This window comes from Chiloscyllium punctatum, chromosome 39 (assembly GCF_047496795.1).
Source record: "Chiloscyllium punctatum isolate Juve2018m chromosome 39, sChiPun1.3, whole genome shotgun sequence".
In the NCBI taxonomy this organism is placed as follows: Eukaryota; Metazoa; Chordata; class Chondrichthyes; order Orectolobiformes; family Hemiscylliidae; genus Chiloscyllium; species Chiloscyllium punctatum.
The window spans coordinates 21,846,614-21,872,253 of NC_092777.1; the positions used below are offsets into that span (position 1 = coordinate 21,846,614).

The 25,640-nt window shown below is 40.7% G+C and overlaps 1 protein-coding gene across 3 annotated transcripts in view; it reads right to left on the minus strand.

Moving 5' to 3' along the window:
* Positions 1-302: 302 nt before the first annotated feature.
* Positions 303-25,640, minus strand: part of myocd (myocardin) — a 128,636-nt gene continuing 103,298 nt past the window's right edge. For 2 of the 3 annotated variants that reach the window (XM_072558304.1, XM_072558302.1), the window contains exons 9-14: positions 25,129-25,282; positions 19,829-20,836; positions 17,054-17,146; positions 9,603-9,731; positions 8,936-9,011; positions 303-6,639 (exon numbers count right to left, since the gene is read on the minus strand). In XM_072558304.1, the coding sequence (XP_072414405.1) occupies positions 6,074-6,639; positions 8,936-9,011; positions 9,603-9,731; positions 17,054-17,146; positions 19,829-20,836; positions 25,129-25,282 (2,026 nt within the window). In that variant the 3' untranslated portion in view covers positions 303-6,073. The remainder of the gene's footprint in view (positions 6,640-8,935; positions 9,012-9,602; positions 9,732-17,053; positions 17,147-19,828; positions 20,837-25,128; positions 25,283-25,640) is intronic. The other variant, XM_072558303.1, reaches the window with a different exon arrangement.

Genomic DNA, 25,640 nt, shown 5'->3' on the forward strand with positions numbered 1-25,640 from the left:
CTACTTCTGCTCCTTTGTCACATGGTCTAAAAGATTGTGGTTTTGATGCCTTAAAAATAAAAGCAGGCTGATTGTGATAGTTTATTTATAACTATAAGCTTACAAAACAACTTTCTTTCTACTACACATCTCAGTTCATCGGATTCCATGGTCATGAGGTTCTTTGGAACAAACGTACATTTGTGCTCCATTTCTCCTGCTGTTTACTTTTAATGAAAGCAGACAACACTTGACCTAATGTCAACATGATCTTGGTTGAAGAAGGATCTCAAAAAGAAAAGGTAAGTAAAACTAAACATCGGTTGTGTCATGATATTCAATTTATTAAGAACACCCAGTTCAAAAACATTTTTTTTAATGTTTATGTAGCTTTTCTTTTAATATTTTGGCTTCTAAACTATTGCCGTTATATACACAAAGCAAAATTTCTGTTGTGTTAAATGGTACACCATGAGAAAATACATATATTTACAAAGTGCAAAAATAAGGCATATATGAATACAGAAAGAATTTAGCCCACAGGATTGGTCAAATGACTCTTTGAGGCAGTTTGATATGGTGGTCATCTTGTATTAATGGGCTGTTGCTCCCTACATTAGTCTTGATTGTCAACGTGAAACACTGTGCTCTAGATGGCTTTTCAGCAAGAATTTGAAAACCTGATCATACTTATTGAAGGCAGGTGCTGCTGTTAAGTTATGAAACAGGTTAAATCTTTCAATATCTAAAAGGAAATTCCCTTCGGTCTCATTTCACATGAAATCTTTTGTGGGATGTTTAACTCAAAAGGCAAGCAACACAACTTACACTTGCTTAAGTTCCGGAAGTTGGGAATTATTCATTTTATACAAAACATCTTGTAAGTTAACATGCCACCAGGTTATAGTTCAACAGGTTTATGTAAAATCACAAGCTTTCAGAGTGTTGCTCCTTTGTCAGGTGAAGGACAATGGAGGAGCACTCTGAAAGCTTGTGATTTTACATAAGTCTGCTGGACTATAACCTGGTGTCGTGTGACTTCTGACTTTGTCCACCCCAGCCCAACATCGGCATCTCCACATCAAGTTAACATGCTGCATCCTGTGCTTGGGGCCACCTAGGTATAAATCTCTTTGGTGTACAGCTGTACTGCATTACAAGAGGCAATCACAGATTTCAACAAGCCCTACAACTCTGAATCCTTATGCTCCTAGCCCTTTGTGAGAGGAACTCTGCAGAGACAAGCACATTAGAGAAAGGCCATTAATGTTATCAGCCTAGGAGCTGTGTAAGGAAAGCCAAAGGTAAAAGGTAAAGGATAGTAGGTAGCAGAAGAATAAAAAAAACTGTCACACTCTGACTTGTCCAATATAATTTTTCAGTATTTACTGCAAATAACTTTGTGAGCATTTTAAGATGCCCAGTAAAATTTAATGCACAAAAGGCAACTCTAGAAGTTGTAGTTGTGATTTTTGTACAAATTAGTTGTCCAATAAGAGGCAGATCCAGTTTCCCTAGCAGCTCAATTCCATTCTTGCACATAAAACCCCATGTAAATCTGTGACTTATCACTAGATTTGAAACCAATGGGCTTATTTTAAATCTTGGCTGTTTTGACCAGAGCAGTTTTGCTACAGATACTGGTCTGGACATATCGGGGTAGACTTTGGGCTTCTTTTTATCCCACGTGATGACTTCAGATTTGATATGTAAAATATTTAGTGAACAATTTCCCAGATAACAGTTTGGCTATACAGATTCGAAAGCTGGAATTCCGATCACACCTCTTTATCTTGATGCAATAAAAAGTAGCATGCAAGCTGCAATTTTACACAGGCAACATATTGTGCACTCTAATTGTCAATTCTGATTGGGTGATACTGATAAAATGTGTGCATAGAGGGCATCTAATAAGTGGCAGACTTTACAGGATTAAGGAAGGAAAAGATACCATGAGTCAAGCCATGATGCCCTGATGTAGTTCCTATGCACTATCTCTGAAATGGCACAAGCCTCTGGTATGATCAGCCAACACCAGGAAAAGTAATTAACCTTTGGATGGGTGCATAACTTCGTTTCAATTGAAGAGCCACCACAAATTATGGACAATGAAGTTCAGTGCCTTTATAAAATGATTGTATATTTTGTGCCTTTTATGAAGCAGAGCTGGATTAAGCTGCAACAGGAAGACAAGACATCAAGAATATTGTTGCAGGTACAGTCCCATTGAGGTTTTCTTGCTTGGTTCCAAAAGGTTTCACATCCTTTGCTCCTTGAGCTGAGGAACCAAGAAGGGGAGAGCGTGCTTAGTAAGGGATGGTGAGTGACAGTCTTGGCAATGTGATACCTGACTAAGGCTGATCAGCAGTATAACTGAATACTGTTGCTGTTTTACCAGGGATGTGGCTAGAAAGGGCAGGCTTTTTTTCTGATTGGAAGACTGCTCATTCAGCTCAAGTTGGATCTGCAACCAAATACTCAGTTCATTTGAGTCTGATTTGACTTATGTTGGGAAGCTTAATCATGCTTTTTGCTGGTAAGCTGTTTCAAATTGTTTTTTGTTTTAACTTGAGTAGTACCTCTATTAGGTTTGGCTTACCATAACCTCTATATAGGTTCTTTGAGCTGAAAGAAAAAGGGACAGGACCTTACAGGGTGAGATAATGCACAGCACATCAGAAATAGAAATTACTTATGTGGATTTCTGAATATGTTGGTTTGAAATAATGTAGCTAATATAAATATTTTACTTTAAAGAATCAATTAGTTGCTATCTTTTACTGCCAATTATGATTCCATTCATATTTTTTGAGGTGGCTCAACTCGCTCTTCTTACAACCATTTCTAAACAGTTTCTTTGAATACGTAGGCCTAGAATTTGCAGTAGCAATCACTGTGAAACAATCAGCGTAATTCCACTGAAACTCCCAGCAATTGCAGGGGTCTGCAAGTACACAGAATAATATGGAAATCCAGAATGTGCTGTCTGCAATAGTTTGCGTCACCAAATGTTGCCATTTTAACTGCAGTCAATGGAAATCCGTTGAATTAACAAGAAATTCCACAGGCTGTTGGCTTCATCGTAAAACTCTTATACCTTATTGAATGTAACTGTGTTTTTAATGGCATCATTTCATAACTAGTGCACACCAGAATCAGTGCCCTAAAAAACAGTTAGATTTTGGGGAATGTCAATATTTTCTATTCATATAAGCAATTCCTAGTTTATATTTTTTTCTTTTTGAAGCTTGTATTAGCTTCAATCTCAATTCATCATAATCATTTACTTTGCTTTCAGAAAACTTAACTCATAAAATATTAGGTGTGTTTAACTTCCTAGCCTACTGTAGGAGAATATTTCAACTGTATTGGCTATTTACTTTCTTGTTGACATCATTATAGTTTACACCAAGACATTCCCTGGTGCTAGATTTGAACTGTTGGCTGGAAAGGGAAGACCATGTCACAGACATCACTGGTTCTTGTGGGCAGCTTTCTTTGAAGTCAGTGGGGTATGCCCGCCCATAGAAGGGACCTCAAAACCCAGACCATAATTTGACATTTTTGCAGGTTTTTGCATGTTTAGTAAATTTGGATGGTCTGATGATTACCTACTTTGTTCCATTTGCTGAACAATTTTGATATTTCAGGATTTGGTTTTAATATAATAGAAGGGGTGGGGTGCCACCTTAAAAGAATGTTCTTTTGAAAAAGTGATTTGGTCAATATATTTCTAAACCGGAAAAGCATCATAATGGCAATGCACAAACAAATACATTGTAATGCTGGAGGTGAACAAATTTTGATTGTTGTATTCCTGACTAGGAGGTTACAGTAGGAGAACATGTGTTCTCAGTATTGCTGCTCAAGCCAAGACATTTCTTGATTTCAAAACTTCACCTGCCTATTTGTTTCTTAGTCTGTCGTCGCTCAGAAGATCAGCTTGCTGGCCTTTCAAATAGTGCAAAGATGTGCAGGTCAGGTGAATTGGCCATGCTAAATTGCCCATAGTATTAGATGCATTAGTCAGGGTTAAATATAGGGTAGGGGAATGAATTACTCTTCGGAGGGTCAGTGTGGACTTGTTGGGCTGAAGGGCCTGTTTTCATACTGTAGGGAATCTAATTTAAATGCCATGTGCCTCATCCAGTTTACAAGCAACCACTGTCATATCATAGAGTCACTGCTCACACAAGACAATGTATTAGCATTGGAATGGGATATACTATATGTAGATTAGAATGATCATTTATATCTTTACGGCATTATTGAATCAAAAGGCATTTCAAGAAATATTATTGATTAAGTGGGAGGAGAAATAACAAACTTGGACCGTGGAGTGCTGCTCTTGGGTTGATGTACATTTTAAGATGATTGTTTATCCCTTTCAATCATTCTGATTCCTGTCATCCATTCTTCAAAATGATCTGTACATTTTACTGACTGTTTGAAGGATACTGTGCACATCATCAGCAAAGAGGTAAACTAGATAATCATAAGGAATGACAGGTGAAAACATTGTGAGTATTAAGTACTCATTAACTGCATAATATCTTTACTTCTTAAAAAAATCCTTTTGAAAATATTGAACTAATTAGGGTGAATAGGGCAATATGAATTTTATATCAGCCACACAATGACTAGAAAGGGGTAACAAGCAAATCCTTTGACAAAGATCTTCCTCAAACTTCACAATACTGACCTGGCCAGGGATTTCTGAATGGTATGTTATTCCAAGCAAACAATGTGAAGCTTTTGTCATTTAGATATAATTGCAGAAAGGGATAATATAATATACAAAATAGTATGAAAATACTTTTTCTTTTCTGAGCACTTCCTTGCTTTGAATAAAAATTACCAAAAATAAACTATTTTCTTTACACTAAGACAAGGGTTGATGCAGGTGATGTCTATTTTCAATTCATTATTGTTCCCTTTCAAATTGATGTTTCATTTACTATTTTTTTCAGTTATGGGCCTCAAGATTACTTGTGGAAAATATAAAAAAATAGTTTTGTTGGTCAGTTCCCGAGTTAGTTGTAAAACAATTGCATATAATGCCAAGCCTGATGCTGGCTTGCTACTGTGCAATGAACTCAGGTTTAACATTTTCCTATGCTTGTAGGGAGTCACAACTTCAGCACAAATAATATTTTTTTTACCTTGGTTTTGTTTTCTTTACTTTACGTATAAAATGATTGCATAAATTGCCACGTTTGGCAAATTGATACCCTTTTTGGGGGTGTGGGCACAGGGGAGGAACAGGGGTTGACATGTTGCTTCATCAAATATCAAACATTACCTCTTTCCTCCAACACCCTCAAACACTACCAAGTCTATTAAAAAGCATCTGTAATGCAAAGCAATATGCTGCACAGTTTCATAAACTTAATAATTTTTGAAAATACTACCAAACATCTGCATGGAATGGCTTCTAACAATTTAACACCTAAAAAAAGTCTAAAACAAGGCAAACAGTGACAACTCCTCTACTGTTAACTGTGCAAAGTGAACCATAACATATTCACAATACAAATAATCAAATACTTGCATAAAGTAGTGTGATCTTGCAAATGCAGTTCAGAAAAGATGCCAGTATTGTAATACTTTTCAATACTCGGGACAGCAAATATTGCTTGTCTAGTAAAGAATCCTTTTCTCGATAAAAGTTATAAAAAGTCTTGCAAAAGATAAGGGCAAATGTAGACTATGTACAAAAGGTATAATGCAGATTGTGTGCACAAGGCCAGAATGAGAGTTGGCCAATATTCTCAGTCCTTTTAGACCTTTCCTGCCAATTCAGTCGGATTTAGACGTAGACTCTTTGGCAATGGATTTTATGTTCACTTTGCTTCCAGTAAAACATGGTGAACGCAGTTTATAAAGCTTTTAACTCTTTCAGTAACCTGGATATTACTACATGCAACAACCATATAATCATCTTATGGTTGATCAATTGGATCATTTCATTAACTTTACCTTTGCCAACATGACTTCTGTGATTGGTATACCTTAGCAGTATACTTGCATTTTACTTAACACCGCAATTCGAATGATGCCAAATGTACTTATAGTTTGTAGCCCACTCAGCCTATTACCATTGTAAATTTATGGTTGTGTTTAAGTTCAGGTCTGTAACATCCAGGAAGTCTGCGGAGAAGATACTTGGTGTGGTGGAGCCAGCAGGTCCAAAGCCGGCTGCTGAGCTAGGTGGTGTGAGATCCAACCAGTCCATGTTCTCTAAGGGAGTTTCTGTAAGACCTAGGTTCATAACATGGGCATGCGTGGGAGAAGGGGACATCTGGGTATCCATTGGTGACAGGGGATTCTCCAGGATATCTCGCGTGTTCAGCATGTCCTCTCGGGAGTTACCAGAAAAGCCCTCAGCCACGTTGTCGAGCTGGGAATCTTCACTGCCAATTTTCAGCAGTGCAAGATCATTGCCGCGATTCAAAGAGCTGCGGGAATTCATCAGGGCTTGTAGCTGACTGTCGCTGTTGCTGGTGCAATGGTCAAACGATAGCTGGGGAGGAGACATATGGCTAAAAGGACTTGATGAAGTCCTAGGCACAGATACAGTGGAAGTTCCTGATGATACTGTGATTTGAGGCAGTGATTTCTGAGCACAGTGATGATCATTTTTTGCATTAGGTGGCATTTCTGAAAAGGAGACAAGTTATAATAAGAAAATACACCAATAAATAAGGTTATTACTGATGGGAAAATATGAATCAGGAATGATAAGAAAATCAGAAAATTTGTTATTTTAGAAGAATGCTTTTGAGAGGGGCTAAAACTTCATACATAGTTGATTTTGTAAATAAACTTGAATATTAGATGGGCTATAACAGTTTCAAAGATTCACTGTTGAAATAAAATATGTTTCTTAAATAGCATGTACAATGCCTACAATTAGATAATTTTTCATGCCTTTATTCATACACAGAGCAGAATTTAGTACAGGCAGTGAATGGGTGAAGGTGGGGTAAATCCACTGTTGGAGAGCTGGTGAAAGTCCAGGGTGGGAAACATGATTGTGTTAAGTGCTAGTCAGTGATGGGCATTCCCTGGGATCAAGAGACACAGTGGCAGAAATCCCATCCCTGACACCTGCCAGCAATGCACTCACCAGAGGTTCACAATCAGGATCAGTGAAAGGCCCAGGATGCAGGTGGCCATGGGGGTTTTGGGGGAGGAGTGGGGTGTAGAATGGCGCATATGAGGAGGGAGTCCCAGGGTGGTGTGAAGAAAGTGCAGAAAGGTAGTTATCTGATCCTCTCCATCGTTCCTCCCTGATGTCCCCATCGTTTATTGAATAATGGATCTAAGGACTTTACAGATCTTGCAAATAAACATGCCAGAGTTTGCTTTCCACACTTTTCTGATGGTGACTGCCCTGCCTGTCACCAACAGTGAGGGGGACTGGGTACTTTAAGGGTGTCAGTTGTGCTGGGGCAGGAAGGCTGACTACGAACCTTGAGGGGCCCCAAACACCGCCATCCCAACTGCAAAAGGGCCACCCCAGGGAAGGGCGTTAAACTTCAGCCATGGCTGAGTATGATTGTAGTTTTTCACGACTGGCATAGACCAGAGTATAACTTAGCCTGTGCTTTTCAAGACATTATCTGATCCATTTTGTGGACGGGTGCACAGGCGTAACCTGCCAAAGCTTAATTAGAAGTTAATTGTTACAGAAAGTTGTGTAGATTGACAGTTGCCCATAACTCTTCATGGCAGGTCATTTAATCTTAAAATCCTGTAAGCAGAGAAGATGGCCGTTCAGTCCATCAAGGCAATGCAGCACCTATGATCTCCAATTTGTTTGATTTCTCTGCTGTTTCCCCAAAGATGAATAATTGTTTTTATTTCTTGTTGCATAGCCAAATTTCTTTGTGTGGTCAGAAAAATCAGCCGAAAATTACTGTTTAACCCATTTTCTCTTTAAAATGTTGTCTTAAAAGTGAGATGAATGGGCACTGGATGCTAGAATCTCTATGTAGATAAATAAATGCTTTGATAACATTATCATGGAAATAAATAATGAGTACAAGATAATTTGTAATTGCTAGATCTTTCAATCTTTCAGTCTGATCAGATTTCTTTACGGGTACTTTTGATAACATGCACCACTCTTGAGAATGTCTGCTAATGTGCTGTCAAGGGATAGTTGCTCCTAAAATATAGACTTGTCTAGGTACAAGATGCACTCTTCAGAAGAAGCAAAGCATCCTCTCCATTGTCAGTGATATTTGATTATTTTGTGATTCAAATCACAATGAATTTTTAGGTTTTTATAACTTCATTCATGGATGTGGGTGTCACTGGCTAGACCGGCATTGATTGCCCAGAAAGCAATTAAGAGTCCACCATATTGCTGTGGGTTTGGACGTAAATGCAGATAAGGATGGCAGACTTCCTTCCCGCAAAGGCGTTAGTGAACCAGATATTTTTAAAAAGAGAATTGACAGCGGTTGCATGGTTACCTTTAGACTTGTCTTTTATTTCAGATTTTTATTGAATTCAGAAGTTACCACCTGCTGTGATCGGATCCAAACTCATGCCCCCAAGAATATTAATGTGGCTGTGGATTACACTGCAGTGACATTACCGCCACACCAATTTCTCTTCCACTGAATTTATCGTGTACACCCACAATGAAGCGTGGCTCCGTAAACCTGCCCTGTCGAGTGTGCCACATTTAATGGGGTCCACAATAAAGGCGAGGAAATATTGCATACCATACTCATCTTTGTTTTAAATTAAGTTAAAGGAAGAAAAATTAATGATACCAGTTGCCTAATATCCAATTAGAAGCCATTAGCTTTTTTAAAAAAAATGAGCAATAGTGAATTTTGAAAAGATAAATTTGTCAGATTTTACAAAGGAAGAGAGCGAGAGCTTATGCTCAGTGACTGAATAATTTTAGAGTATCCATTATCAAGGTAACAATTCTCACCTCCACTCTCAATCAGCACGTCCAATAGATCGTCCATCTGGCTTCTAGACATTTGCTGCAGATATACAAGATTAAACTACATAAAGTAAGTCTCAACCAAAATGTATGTTTATAAACAATCGGCTGACTGTCACATATTGACCAGAATATAGATGTGATCAGTCCATTTTAAACAAGATTCATGGTCACACAACTTAATAGAAACTAAGGCTGCACAATTTACAAACCTTATAAAGCAACACTAAAGTACACAATAATCTAAAAGTAGTTTAAATAAAACTTTCATGCTATCACATGTATATTTTGAATGTCACAATTTTCATTTTACATATTTATAACTGACAAGTAAAATCTCAGTAGAAAAATCAATAGGATTTTCAAAATGCTGTTCTCAAAAACTGGGATAGTATCCTGGAACTGCTGCTAAGAAATGTCGATTAAAAGCAGCATGAAAATAATTAAAAGAATCAATAACAGTAAGCTATAGTTACATAACTATGCCTGCTACAGAATGAGTTGATACATGTACCATCCATTTAATGGATATGTAAATGTAGTTCATTGTCACATGAAATCTGTAGTTTGTATTTCATTTAAATAAAACAAGTTCAGCTTCCTACAAGCAAATGCTCAAACTACCTCATGATAATCTTTCATTATTTCTTACCTGTTTCACTGCATCTTCATAAGAAGGAGGTTGTTTGATCTTGTTAAGGGTTGAGTTTGAACTACAGAATGGAGTAGTATTGATGACAAACTTTTGGCCAAGTTGATTTGCAGAGTTGGGAGCATTCATCTAAATAAACAGACCCAACAGAAACATACTAAGATTATTAACGAGTACTAACAAGTCCTTCTATCTAAAAAAAAATTGAACTTATTTATTACTGGGGACATACCACATAGCAGCCAAACAGATTACCCAAGGAGGGTACTGCTTGTCTGTAGTACTTCAATCAGATATCCATTTCACCAAGTAGTGATTTGTCTCTCTATTATGCTGTTTATTCACTTATTGCCTGGATGCTAAATTCACCAATTCCTCAAATTTCTGAAAGTCATATTTCCAGCAAATCAAGTATTGGACAAAAGAAGAGTTTAAGGGTTCATCTTGTTTAGTTCAACTTTACGCAACTGGTTTAAAAAAAAACAAATTCTCGATAAAAATGGAGGATTGCAGCTTTGCTACTACATTTTTGCACTGTCATTTTAGCTTTAGGGAAATGTGCAAGTAATGAGAGTAAATCTGGAGTTTTAAACTGCTTTAAGACAGAACAGAAGGTAAGAAGAGTGATAGCAGATGGTGGGATGGGTGTAGTTGACAGGAGGTGGTATGGGAGGAGGTGGTTGGAATGATGGCGGTATGGGGGTGTTTCTTTGTGATTGAGATTACAATATGGTGATTTCTGATTTCTCGGGGTTGACACAGCAGCATGAATGATTACAGGGAACTCAGTTCCCCACATGAAATATACAAGTGGTAGATGCACACTTGATGGCATGCCTCATCAAATTCCAGTCTATGATGAATGCTGGTGCATTGTCTAGCATTGATGCATGAAAAATATACCAACTTACAGCTGACAAAGGAAATTCCATGTAATCCATTGCAGCTTCTCATTGGTATTCACAATGACACTCTTACAAATCACTTAAATATCTATCTCCTCAAATAAGAGAACAGATATTATTACTGTGAATTTTAACATGTCAAATGCATTGGTCTTAAAACTGCATGGTCATGAATAGTGTGTTAAGATTGGAGGGTAGCTATTTCCAACTCTACAGTGTGTTATAATCCCAGTTGTTGTTAGTATTGAAAGTTGGATGCCATATTGAAAACAGGCTTGCTTGATTCTAAGGTAAGTCGGTTTTTCACTCGGTGTTTATCTCACTTCTCTTCCACATCTCTTTTGGGCATGCCCACCATGAAGAATTCCTGCTCCTCTCTCCAACAGGATTTCCATTTCAATCTTTTTTTCTTGTTCACCATCATTAATTTCTCCTGTGGCTCCAGAGGCTTGACAAGGCACATACTAAAACCCGTTTTGTTCCTCTATGACTGCCTCTGGCTCGGACTCATCCCATGTAGATCCTAACTGAAGTTTCATCCTTTGTGATTTGAATCTATCCAGCATCATGGGTAACTCCGTGATGTTCAGCTGCTCTTGCTGCATCCTGAGATCCACACTCAGTGCCCTGCATTTTCAAATGTGTACTCTCGACGTCCCCCTCCATCAGTATCACATCTGTCCTGACCTTCCACTCTTTGATCTTGAACGTTTTGTCCTCAGAATAGGTCAGAGGTTTATCCCTTTGCACCCAAACCTTAATAAATATCAGGCACGACATGCTGGTGAACTGTGCTGTATGACTCTATGACTCTTCTTCTGTTGCCTTCGCCTCTGTATCCATTTCTTGGAACAAGAGTCCTCTCCGTGTGCCACAGACCCTTTCACCCACCTCCAACACTCTTCATCCACCTGGACCGCTCTCTATTGGTCATCTCAACTTCTCTGCCCTCTCACCCATTCCAACTTACACCCCCATGGACTGACTGCACTCTGTGCTGTCTAATCCAATCCTGTTATTAAGCCTGCTGAAAAGGGTGGTGCTGTTGTTGTCTGGTGGGCTGACCTCTACATTGCAGAGGCTGAGCTCCATCTCTCAGATGCCTCCTCCTATATCCCTGTGGACCATGACTCCACCATGGCACATCACAGTGTCCACAATGGTCACTAACCTCATTTCATCTGGCGGTCTCCCCATCCCCACTCCTCCCACTGCCTCCAAAGTCTTCCAACAGGTCGCTTCTACCTCCTTTACAAAATCCACAAACAGGAATGCCCGGGCAGGCCCACTGTTTCCACTTGCTCCTGCCCCACAGAACTAATCTCTTCCTACTCGATTCAGTTTTTCTCAGCTTGTCCAGATCCTTCCCAGTTACATCTGTAATTCCTCTGGTATTTCATGTCAGCTCCGAATTTTCAGCTTGAGGGCTCCAGCTGCCTCCTCTTTAACAAGGACGTGCAATCCCTTTCCACATCCATCCTCCCATCAGGATAGTCTCAGGGCTCTATGGTTCTTCCTGGAAAATAGGCCTGATCCATGACTACCCTCCTCTGTCTGACCGAGCTTGTCCTCACTCTGAACAATGTCTCTTTTGGCTCCTCTCACTTTCTTCAGGTCAAAGACGTGGCCATGGGTACCTGCATGGGCCCCAGTTAAGCCTGTCTCTTTGTGGGCTGCATGGAACATTCCTTAATCCAGTCCTACTCTGGCCCCTAAACACTATTCTTTCTCCGGATTATTGATGATATCATCAGTGCTTCTTCCCTCTATCATCCTGAATTGGAAAAGTTTTCCAACTTCGCTTCCAAATTCCACCCGCTCTCACCTTCTCCTGACTCTTCCCTTCCCTTTCTTGACACCTCAGTTTCCATTTCTGGGGATAAGCTGGCCACCAACATCCACTACATAACCAGTGACTCCAACAGTTACCTTAATTATATATCTTCACACCCTACTTCCTGTAAAGTCATTGTTCCATTCTCCCAGTTCTTGTGTCTCTGTCGCTTCTGTTCTGATGATGCTAACTTCGACAAGGAGGCCTCTGAAGTTCCCTAGCTGAGATTCCCCAGGACCGTAGTTGACAGAGCTGGGTCTGACCCATTTCTTGCACTTCTGCCCTCACCCCTCTCTTTCCTCCGGCAACAGTGATAGGTTCCCCCTTGTCTTCACCTACTGTCCCACCAGCATCCGCAATGAGAGTATCATTAGCCACCATTTCTACCACCTCCAGCAGGATGACACCACCCGACAGATATTCCCTTCCCTCTCCTGGTCAGCCTTCCACAGGAACTGTTCCTGATCCACTCTTCTTCACTCCCAGCATACCCCCACAGCCTCACGGCACCTTCCTCTGCAACCGTGGAATGGTGTAACACTTGCCCATTTACTTCCTCCCTCCTCAGTATCCAAAAGCTCAAACACACCTTCCAGGTGAAGCAATGCTTTACCTGCACTTCACTCAACCTGGTCTACTGCCATTCGCTACTCACACTGTGGTCTCCACTACATTAGGGAAACAAAGCGTAGACTGGCCGCTTTGCAGAAACCTACGTTCAGTCTGCAAAAAGGACTCTGAGATTCCAGCTGTCTGCCACTTCAACACATCACCTTATTCCCTGGCCAACATCTCCATCTCAGGTTTGCTGCCGTGCTCCAGTGAAGCTCGACACAAGCTGAAGCAACAGCACCTCATTTTCCGCCTGGGAACTCTACAGCCTTCTGGACTCAATATCGAGTTCAACAATTTTAGGGCTTGAGCTACCTTCTACCATGTCTTTACCCCAACCCGCATGGTCTGCCATTAAATACTACCCATTGTTAGCCACTAACTGTCCACATTAGCAGCCATTCATTCTCCTAGGCTGACTGTTATCCACTCCCTTGTCCAACTATTCTTCTCTCTCTTTGGGCTCTATTTCCACTTATTGTTTACACCTCACCCTATCTTCAGTATAAAAGCAAACTTTTTCCCAGCTAACTTCAGTTCTGAGGAACGTTCTCTGGACCCGAAAATTTAACTCTGATTTCTCTCTGCACATGCTGCCAGACCTGCCGAGATTTTCCAGCAACTCCTGTTTTTGTTGCTTGATCCTAACTTTGTTTTTATTAAAACTGCGGAGGCCAGATACTGAACACATGCACAAGAGACTGTCAGTTTACTTTTAGCAAAAAGAATAAAATATATTTTAAAAAAGAGATGTGTTAACTATATTATGTGAGGCAAAATAAAAGGTTGAAACAACTCATTACAGACATCAGAAAATAAATCCAATTAACTTTTTTAAAAACTCATTCATAGGATGATGGTGTCATAGCCAGGCCAGTACCTATTGCCTATCCCTAATCAACCAGAGGTCAGTTTAGAACATAGAACAGTACAGCACAGAACAGGCCCTTCAGCCCACGATGTTGTGCCAACCACTGATCCTCACGTATGCACCCTCAAATTTCTGTGACCATATGCATGTCTAGTAGTCTCTTAAATGTCCCCAATGACCTTGCTTCCACAACTGCTGCTGGCAACGCATTCCATGCTCTCACAACTCTCTGTGTAAAGAACCCGCCTCTGACATCCCCTCTATACTTTCCTCCAACCAGCTTAAAACTATGACTCCTGTGTTAGTCATTTCTGCCCTAGGAAATAGTCTCTGGCTATCGACTCTATCTATGCCTTTCATTATCTTGTATACCTCATTTAGGTCCTCTCTCCTCCTCCTTTTCTCCAATGAAAAAAGACCGAGCTCAGTCAACCTCTCTTCATGAGATAAGCCCTCCATTCCAGGCAGCATCCTGGTAAACCTCCTCTGAACCCTCTCCAAAGCATCCACATCTTTCCTATAATAGGGCGACCAGAACTGGACGCAGTATTCCAAGTGCGGTCTAACCAAAGTTTTATAGAGCTGCAACAAGATCTCATGACTCTTAAACTCAATCCACCTGTTAATGAAAGCCAAAACACCATATGCTTTCTTAACAACCCTGTCCTCTTGGGTGGCCATTTTAAAGGATCTATGTACCTGCATACCAAGATCCCTCTGTTCCTCCACATTGCCAAGAATCCTATCCTTAATCCTGTACTCAGCTTTCAAATTTGACCTTCCAAAATGCATCACCTCGCATTTATCCAGGTTGAACTCCATCTGCCACCTCTCAGCCCATCTCTGTATCCTTTCAATGTCCCGCTGCAGCCTACAACAGCCCACTATACTGTCAACGACACCTCCAACCTTTGTGTCGTCTGCAAACTTGCTAACCCATCCTTCAATCTCCTCATCCAAGTCATTAATAAAAATTTTAAACAGTAGAGGCCCAAGGACAGAGCCCTGTGGAACACCACTCACCACTGACTTCCAGGCAGAATATTTTCCTTCTACTACCACTCGCTGTCTTCTGTTGGCCAGCCAATTCTGTATCCAGACAGCTATGTTCCCCTGTATCCCATTCCTCCTGACCTTCTGAATGAGCCTACCATGGGGAACCTTATCAAATGCCTTGCTGAAATCCATATACACCACATCCACAACTCGACCCTCATCAACTTTTCTAGTCACATCCTCAAAGAACTCGATAAGGTTTGTGAGGCATGACCTGTCCCTCACAAAGCCGTGTTGACTGCATTTAATCAAGCTTAATGATTTCCAGATGGTCATAAATCTTATCCCTCAGAATCCTTTCTAACACCTGGCAGACGACAGACGGGAGACTGACTGGTCTGTAATTGATGGGGATTTCCTGATTTCCTTTCTTGAAGAGAGGAATTACATTTGCCTCTCTCCAGTCCTCAGGTATGACTCCAGTGGAGAGCGAGGATGCAAAGATCTTCGCAAGTGGTGAAGCAATTGCATTTCTCATTTCCCAAAGCAGCCGAGGACAAATCTGGTCTGGGCCTGGCGACTTGTAAATCTTAATGTTTGACAAAATTTTCAGCACATCAGCTTCCTCTATCCATGTTTATATAAATGATTTAGGTGAGAATATAGAAGGCATGGTTAGTAAGTTTGCAGATTACACCAAAATTGGTAGCAATGTAGACAGTTTTCTAAGATCACAAGGGATCTTGATCAAATGGGTTAATGGGCAGAAAAATGGTAGATACAGTTCAATCTTGATAAGTGTGAGGTATTGCACTTTGCTACAACAGTTAAGTTAGGGCTTGTACAATTAATGGTAGGGCCTTGAATAGTGTTGTAGAACAAAGGGACCTAGGGATGCAGGTACATAATTCTTTGACTTTTGCATCACATACAGAAAGGGTGGTTAAAAAGGCATTTGGCATGCTTGCCTTCATTGCTCAGTCCTTTGAGTATAGGAGTTGAGAAGTCATGTTGATGCTGTACCGGACATTGGTGAAGCCTCTTCTGAAATGCTGTGTCCAGTTCTAGTCACCCAGTTATAGGAAGGATATTATTAAGCTGGAAAAGGTTCAGAAGAGATTTACAAGGTATGAGTTATAAAGAAAGGCTGGATAGGCTGGGACGTTTTTCATTGGAACATAGAAGGTTGAGAGGCGACCTTCTCGAAGTTGATAAAATAATGAGAGGTATGGATCGAGTTAATGGTTTTTTGTCTTTTCCCTCAGATGGGGATTTCAAAACTAGGAGGCACATTTTTAAGCTGTGAGGAGAGATTTAAAAAAGCCATGGGGGCAATTTTTTTTTACACAGAGAGTGGTTTGTGTGTGGAATGAACTTCGTGAGGAAGTGGTAGGAGTGGGTACAATGACAATGTTTAAAAGACATTTGGATAAGTACATGAATAGGAAAGGTTTGGAGGGATATGTGCCAGAAGCAGGCAGGTGGGACTAATTTAGTTTGGGATTATGGTCAGCATGGTTTGCTTGGACTGAAGGGTCTGTTCCTATGTTATATGACTCTATAACATCGCTGTATCTCTGTGGTCTCACATAGGTCAGACTAGGTAAGAACAGCAGATTCATTCCCTTAAAGACATTAATGGGCCAGATGAGTTTTCCCAATGATCAACAATGGTTTCATGGTCATTGTTAGATGTTTAATTGAAGTCTATTCTTATTCAGTTCAAATTCCATTATCCGTGATAGCAGGAATCAAACCTTGGTCCCCCGAGCATTACCTGGGTCCCTGGATTAAGTCCACTAGTGATTATACCACTGGGCCGCCACCTCCCTAACATTACTCCTTTTATCCTATCCAAATCTTCGTAAATGGTTTGCACTGTTTCCACACTAAAGCTCCCTGCTCAGAATTGGTCTGTAATCAGTTTTGCTTTGGTGAATTTCTATGCAGTCACTAGATGCTTTTCTCTTCATCTGATGGTCTCTCCCATAGACTCTTAAAACAAACTGCAAACTAAGCTATTAATTTATTTTCAGAGCAACTGAAGAGTTCTCTAAACCCAATGTCAGGCAACCTTTTATTCTCTGGCATACACCACACACTGACGAATTCTTAGTTTGTCTCTGCATGCCATTGGGCCCCTCAGGGCCTATGGTATAAATTAATACTCAAGCTGATTTGCAAAGTACCCTAAAGTAGTTTCCTAGGAAATTAAGCCTTTAATTATAAGTACCTTTCGGAGTATCTGCTGTCGTATTATATGTTGTTGGAGCTGTTGGAATTGTGGACTGCCATTTTGGTGCTGAGGCTCCTGTCCCTTTGTGGCCTATAGTAAAAGGGATAGTGAAGACATTTAAAGTTATTCAAAAGTGATTCTTTAACCTGGCAGATTTTCCAACTTATCATTCTCAACAAATGGTAACATTTTCAAAAATCTATGCCAAAAATCTATAAAAAAAATGTAAAGCCAGTTGTTACAGTTGCTTCAGCTGTATTTATGGTTGCTTTTCTGCAATAATTTATTGGCATTGATATATGTGTTTTATGTAGAAGCTTATGTAATATAGAATCTGACCACAAGTACAAGCATTTGAATGATTACAACTTCGTTCCCAAATTATGCAAAGTGAAAAAACAATGATCACTCGATTTTACAGGTTCCAAGAACGTGTGCGATTTTGTTGATACATCAGGGGACTTGTCACCTGACGGAAGAGCTGCTGCAAGACTTTTACTGTCTCTTTCTCACCGATCAGGCAGAGGCGAGGCCATCAGCCTTCCTCTGGGATCAGGACCCCAGCAAAAGCAGCCGGCCAATGGGAAGCCACTTAAGGCTCAACAGCACCATGGAGGGGCTGTCGCTGACAGCACAAGTACGGCCCAACAATCCCAATGTCAAGGAGGAACTAGGACAAAGGGAAAGGATGTGCTGTGGAGTATGGGAGTTAATATCAGAAGCAGTAGGTCAAGCCTTTTAGGTGGTCTATGATTGTCCTCTTCAGGCCTTCGCGAGGTGCCACAATGGGATTGTGAGCATAAGCCTTTCTGTTCAGATTCTACTGGTGTTTTACGTATGTCATCATCCTACATAATTAAATGGTTTTCTCCTCAACGTCCATCCCACTGCTTAAGCTAACTACCAGAGTCTGTCTCTTATTATAATAAGCACCTTGAGCCTAGTATGCTTTTGCTATTATATAAGGGAGAAAGCTTTAGGAATAGCACTTGTCAAACTTCAGTCTCTCATTTAGATTAGATTAGATTAGATTACTTACAGTGTGGAAACAGGTCCTTTGACCCAACAAGTCCACACCAACCCTCCGAAGAGCAACCCACCCAGACATTTACCCCTTCACCTAACATTATAGGCCAATTCACCTAACCTGCACATCTTTGGACTGTGGGAGGAAAACAGAGCACCCGGAGTAAACCCACCCAGACACGGGGAGAATGTGCAAACTCCACACAGACACTTGCCTGAGGTGGGAATTGAACCTGGGCCTCTGGCGCTGTGAGGCAGCAGTGCTAACCACTGTGCCACCGTGTTTATACTGATTAATACAGGCAATACTGATTAATCCAAGTTGTAATCTGACACTACGTGCAGAGTAAAGCTCATTAAAAACAGAAAGAAATAGGATCAGCAATAGACCACACAGCTTCTCAGGACTGCTCTGCCAGGCAACACAAGCAATATTCATCTTTTACCGCAACTCTTTTTTTCTTCAACTAACCATGTCCCCCTGATGCCCACAGAGATCAAAACTATCCCAATCTTAAATTTACTCAATGTTGGAGCATTCACAACCCTACAGAGGAAGAGAATTCTAAAACCCTGAGTGCAGGTATCTCTACTCTTCTCAGTCATAAATTATTGACCTCTGAACCTGAGGCAGTACCCCTCTGGTACAGATTCCCAGCCTGGAGAAAGAACGTCTCAGAGCCTGCCCTGCCAAGTCCCTTCATTGTTGTGTTCTTTTCAATGAAGTCATCTCCCATGTTTCTAAACACCAGACAGTATAGGTCCAATTTTCTCAGCCTTTTATCATAGGACTATACTGTCATCTCAAGCATCAAATTAGTGACTCTTCACTGTTCTGCTTCCAAAGCAAATTACATCATTCCTTAGATAGGTTTCTCTCTCTCCACTTTGTCCCATCAAGCATTCCAAGGGCGGGTACAATATAGTGGATTTGAAGCAGAACTTCCTTTATGCTTTCCAACCAAACATGCATTAATTAGAGCATATTTTTCTTTATTCTTCTCCGTCCAGGATATGGGCATCACCACGAAGGTTTGATTCCCATGCCCAAAGTGCCCTTGAACTGAGTGACTTGCTAGGCCTTTTCAGAAGGTACTGAAGCAACTACATTTCTGTGAATCTGAGTCACATGCAGGCCATGACATGAAGGTGTCAGTGTTGGGCTAGGGTGGACAAGGTCAGAAGTCACACAACACCAGGTTATAGTCCAACAGGTTTATTTGAAGTCACAAGCTTTCGGAGCGCTGCTCCTTCATTAAACACTTCATCTGACGAAGGATCAGTACTCTGAAAGCTTGCGATTTCAAATGAACCCTCTCTAGCTTAATAATATCCTTCCAATAACAGGGAGACCAGAACTGGAGACAGTACTGCAGAAGGTGCCTCACCAACACCATGAACAACCTCAACACAATGTCATCTTTACTGAGGCTAGTTTTCAATTCTATATTTATTAAGTCAATTCAACTTATATCCCCTGAACAAGAGCCTTGGCCTGTGGTTTAATGGTATTACCATCTCCCTATCCTTGCAATTTATAAACTTCCTTTTGAATTGATGAGCCTACCTGAGTTTGTTGAAAAGCTTTATATGCTTTATGTGGTGACATTGTAGTTGATAATGGAAAATGGTTCATGGTTTTGGCCATGTTTATTTGCTAGGCCCCTGTGCGACATGTGGCAGGAACTGAGCCAACATTCCAAAACTACAAAATATCCTGCAATCCACAGCACAGTTGACCTTTACCTGCATCTTGAGTTGGCTGCTGCAAGTGGGAATGGACTGAAGCTGATGGGGTGAAACACTGCGGCCGTCTCCATTCTGGGGGGCGGGCGACACCGGCAGGAGGAAATGATTGTTGGGAGATGGGGGAAGGCTGGCATGCTGAGGGCTGCTGGTCAGGCCTCCCACTGGAGAATGCTGAGGGGAGCACTGTGGACTCAGAAATGGTGGGGACCTCACTGCACTGTGCTCTGCAGCTTCCACGCACGCCTGACTGGTCGCCATTCCCGATGGGGTACCGGATGTGTTCAAACTCTCTGTAGAACTGTTGCTGGATGTGGAGGAGATCATATTTCTGTCATTCACCTGCTGTGCTGCAAATGGGCAACTGGACATCAGGTTTTCCTGCTTAACAGCTGCACTGAAGAGTGCCTGGGAGGAACCCTGTGGGTCATGCTGATTATTCTGTTTCTGCTTCTGAAGCTGTATCTTCAGTTCCTCCACTTGCTTTTGCTCCATGTGCAGCTTCCAAGTCAGCTCGTCGATAACTTTCTGCTTCTCCATGAGCATTTTGTCCTTCTGGGTGTCAAAGCCGTCCAGTTCCACCTGGACGCTGCCTCCATTCATGCTACTCATCAGGCTGTCTTCGGCACTCAGGTGAACCGGGGAAGACACAGGCACGTCGCTGAAGGTGTCCGGTAAACCACTCAAGTCGGATCCGGTGACAGAGAGATCGGACGACGCCGGTGAAATGGGAGGCGTTGAACTGGTGCTGCCAAACTGGTAAAATCCATTCGGCAGCACCGTGGTCGCGGTCTGAGTCTGAAAGGTTGACAGCGTGGTCACGGGAGTCATCGGGAACGTCGCGGCCGTCATCTCGCCGACCGAACCCGTGGAGCTGGTGCTGGTACTGCTGGCCGGCAGGGGGCTGCCCTTCGGGTCTTGGAACGGTTTCAGCCGCTTCATGAGGGCAGTTTTCGTACCAGACACTGGGAGACCTCGTATTCTCAGCTGCTGCCTTAACTCTGAGACCTGCATGGTGAAGAAAGAAAGCCCAAATCATGCAGAGTTCATCCTAGACTGCATCAGTAACAAACAACTGTATCCACTAACCCTATTGATTGAGAAAATATATGATTTTGCTTTTCTGGCATGGAAAGGAAAGTACAAATATACACTTATAAAGAGTCTTTCAGATGCTAAAGGTGTTACAAGGCACTCCAGTAAGTTGTTTGGAATTGTAGTCACAGTATTGGTGTAGCACTGAGAGAAAAAAAGTGTTCATAAAGTGGTTAAAACTAACTTTTGGAAACTTTTCAAGCCGCTTTAATCAACTACTTTTGAAGTGAGTACACTCCTGTTTTCGTGGGAAAAGGTGACAGCAAATTTGGGCCTAGCCATGTACTGCAAACTGTAATAAGACAAACAACCGAATAATTTTATTTTGCAGTGAGAACACTCAGTTTCTCCAAAAATGTCATGGATCCTTTAATTCTCACTTGAAAGGCCAGGTAGAGCCTTCCTTTAGTCATTCAAAAAGATTTAGGTGGGTTCTGAATCCAGACAAGAAGTGATGCATTTTAATCAGTAAAAACGCACTTTTTTTTCTGAAGGGTACCCTTGGCAAGACATGCAAAAGTAGGACATGCGGCTTTTGCTCTGCAATTGTCCAAAATCATTGAATTTAATGTCGTAAGTAACATTACAATTGATACCTTGTACAGTTATACGGCATGTTTATGAATGGCCATATACAACCCAGACTTCATAACAAAAGGTCGACTGCACTGGAACGTTCAAAGAGATGTTTTGGAATTTTCAATAACTGATGTATGGTTGGCAACACTTCCAATTGTTCAAGGTCAATCCAATGACAATTGTGGTTCATATCATAGGGGGACCCCATTATAACAAAGCTGAGCTATCAGTGGGGTTATTACAAAGCTGAAAATAGACCTCCAACTATATTGAGATTGAACTGACCAATTTTGTCTCTGTAATGAACTATAATTCTTGTCAGTTAGATTTTCAGCACTGGGGTACACATTGCTTTTCTGGGACCAAGGTTGTACTTTGGATTTTTAAAAATAATCATTTGTATTTTAACTGTTGAGACACTTCTCGCCTCTGAATCTTGCTTTGCTTATATAAAAAGTTTATATTTGGAGAGGTGTGTTTGTATGGTTCCCCTGATAGCTTCATGACTAATTGCAATGCCCAGAGTATAAATGAGTCAGCAGGATTAATCCCTGCATGATACGGTGGCACTGTCAGTTTATTTACAGAGCAATATTTCTGTATTATCCAGTTTAGGATGCAATCCAATGCATACAATCCATATGCAGTAAGTTGCAGGAGCCTGCAGAGGGATCTCTTTCAGGGAAGGTGCAGTTCAGCATAGTCTAGTTGGAAGTTGCATGCTGTAAATTAAAGGGAATATTTAATAGGTTGCCAAAGGTTGCATTAATTATTGTTTCCATGAGGTTTGCATGATTTATTTCCAGGTCAGTTCTGTAAATAATTTACAATCACTGCCTTGGTTGAGTGGGCTGGATGAAAATGGCTGTCTAAGTACCGCTGAAAACTTTCTATGCAAAATGCCAGCAAAATCTTTATAACCTTCCCATTAAGAATACTTCTCAAGACAGTTTACTATTCTTTGTGGCCAAGAGTAACTTTAGCAATGTTGCAGTGAATGCCAAGCTTGTCAGTTGGATATAGACAAAAACATAGCTCATATTAATCAGTGTCACCAGGTTATGTCATTCATGCTCCTACTTTATTCTGGCTTGAGTGGTAAATACAAGTACATCAAGTCTGGCTAGCTAACCAGCTGTATAGGGGTGTAACTTTTATGTGATTCTATCATTGATATCCAAAGTAATACATAAAATGAGATGTAATGTACAGGTAAGCTCCAATGAAACAGAACGTAATTTTACGGAAGTGTAAATTCCTTGGCACAACAGCATCTTCGCTTATGCCATTCATTTACCAGGACAAACCAGTAATACTTGCAAATGAATGTACTGGTCATAGTGGAGCTCCACTTGGAAGTCTACAAGATGAGCCAGTATGTGTCATTCACCGGTTTTGCTGGTTTTTCCTTCCCGGTTGCTGGAGCCCACCAAAACAAAGCTTGTTAAAAAATGACTAAGACAACTCCAGTGTGCTATGTTTCCATTTAAACATAATGCGTATGTATGTCAAATATACAGAACTGAATCCCTTGTGGCACTTTTGATAGTTGAGGAAGCAGTTTGACTTGTTGTTGTGCTTTCCATTTAGAGGAACGTGTTAAGGAAGCAATGAATACAAAGCATTATAAAGACATGATCGGTGTTAATAGAGCAAATAAAGAAGACTTTTCCTCATGGTGAGAGTGGTGTAAATGTAGTAGCTTCTGATGTTATGAAATGTTTTAAACATATTACACAGAATTGTTTAAGGGGAGTTTTAGAGGGGCATAGTTGCAGTTTAGCAGCAAAATAAATTGTGATGTACAGCCTGGTATGTTGGTCCTCATCAAACAGTATAACCTCTGGCTAACTGAGAGATGATTGCTCATTGCAAAAGCTAAAAAAGAAAAACATTGGGAATCTCCACACAGAGAAAGAAAAGCAAACACTGCAATCAATGCATCACATTCTTACTGTGTGCAGGAAAACTGCTGGAGCATTAGTAAGCTCAACCACTTATACTTGGCTTTCCAAAGAACGTTTTTCATTCAGCAATGTTGCAGTGAATGCCAAGCTTGTCAGTTGGGTATAGACAAAAACATAATTGAAATAGCTCATATTAATCAATTAGTGTCACTAGGTTATGTCATTCATGCTCCTACAGTAACAGTGGTGTCAGTGTGGTACATCACTTTTGACTGTCAATCTGAATAACTACCTTTAACCCTGTCTCTCATGATTTCTCTTAAGTAGCTAGTGGCTATAATGTCTGCTGGTTGTTGTCTCACTGTTTATTTTCTAACCCTAGTCATGAGTCAAATTATTGAAAGGCTTCATAGAAGACCTTTTGCAAATCTAAATATACCTTTACTATCATCCTTACCTAGCCTTTCTGTTACTTCTTCAAAAAATTCTGTAAAGTTCGGAAATTATGATCTTGTCTTCTGAAATCAGTGATGATCACAGATCTGTGTTATATTTTCAACTTCCAAATATTTTTCCACTAAATGTTTAGGAAGGATTTTATTGTCTTTTCTACATAAACATGAAATCTAATTGCTTTAGAGCTCCCAGACCTCTTCTATTTCCCTTTTCAAATACAGGAATTATTTTAGCTGTCTGCCAGCCCTCTCGCATTATATACAAAAAACAACAAAAATCTACTACGTCTTAACTAACTTCCTTTAATGTCCATCATTGCAATCCATCCAGTCGTGTTCAGCTGTTCAGCTTTTCATTATTTATCTTTTGTTCTTATGTCATGACAACAGAAAGAGAGGTAATCATGTCCACCACATTAACCCCCTGGTAAGTATCAAGGTGAAATAATTAATTAATATTCCTGTGATTTGTCTGTTGCAATTACATAATTTTACAATAACTAGAACTTTTAGTTTATAAAATGTTCTGGGTGCTGTGATTTTAAATGTGTGGTATATGAAGTGAAGATTGATCTGGACAGCCTTTCAGAGAGGTCTCCACTTACAGATCAAGTGGCAAGTCTGCAAGGTGGTGAGAGTTGTTTACACCGAGTATCATAATGACCTCTCAGAATATCGCTTGTGGTAATGGGATGCTGGTCAGCATCTTGGAAGAGGGTTTGACTTTATAAACCAGGAGCCGGGCATGCAGAAGGGGGCTGACATCACTTGTGTAATCCCCCCACATGCTCCTACATTGTTCTGGCTTCAGTGGTAAACACAAATACACCAGGTCTAGCTAGCTAACCAGAAAAATAGGGGTGTAACTTATAAGTGATTCTGTCATTGATACCCAAATTAATATATAAAGTGAGATATAATGTACTTGTAAGCTGCAATGCTGGGTTTCTCCAGTCTCTTGATGGAACTGAAGTGGAGAATTTGCACAAATCCTTGTGAAATGGCACAATTGACCATTTTTAGCTGTTTATGTTATTTTCTAAGGTCTTCACTGCTATCACCTCCCATCTCATACCTCCACCTACTCCCTGTCCAAACACAATGGGGTGTCTTTGTGAACTTACAGACTGGGAAATTCGGCTTTGTTTGAACACTTTTTGCAGTCATAAGAAAATGAGATACCATCTTAACATAGTTGAAATGTATGTAAATTTTTAATTGCCAACAACCTAAAAGTTAACATTGTATATGGGATTGAACATACTTTTAAGTCATCCAGATTGGATGGAAGAGGTCCCAATTTCAAAGGAGAGCCACTGGTTTGACTGGACATTGCAGACTTCATTGGGGTCAAACTGCTGCTTGAGACAGTAGTCGTTGAAGTGCAAGTGTTTCGGGAAAGCTGCTCACCAGACTGCCTGTAAAAACATTCAAAGCATTCATTGCAGGCTTGACACCATCCAGGCCAAAGCACCGCCCCACCCCCACCCCCACCCCCACTCCACCATTCACCCTCTTAAACATTTCCTCCTTTCAACACTGACTCATGGTGATGGCAGTGCATGCAGTTACAAGATGTGCTGTAGTAATTTGCCAAACCTCCTCCTAAAGCACCTTCCAAAGGTGCATGGAAACATTACCATCTACAACTTCACTTCCTAGCCTCATATACATTATGATTTGGAACTGAATTTCTATTTCTGCATTGTTGCTGGGTCAAAATCCTGGAACTGCCTTCCTAACATTACAGTGGCACGTACCTACACTAAATGAGAC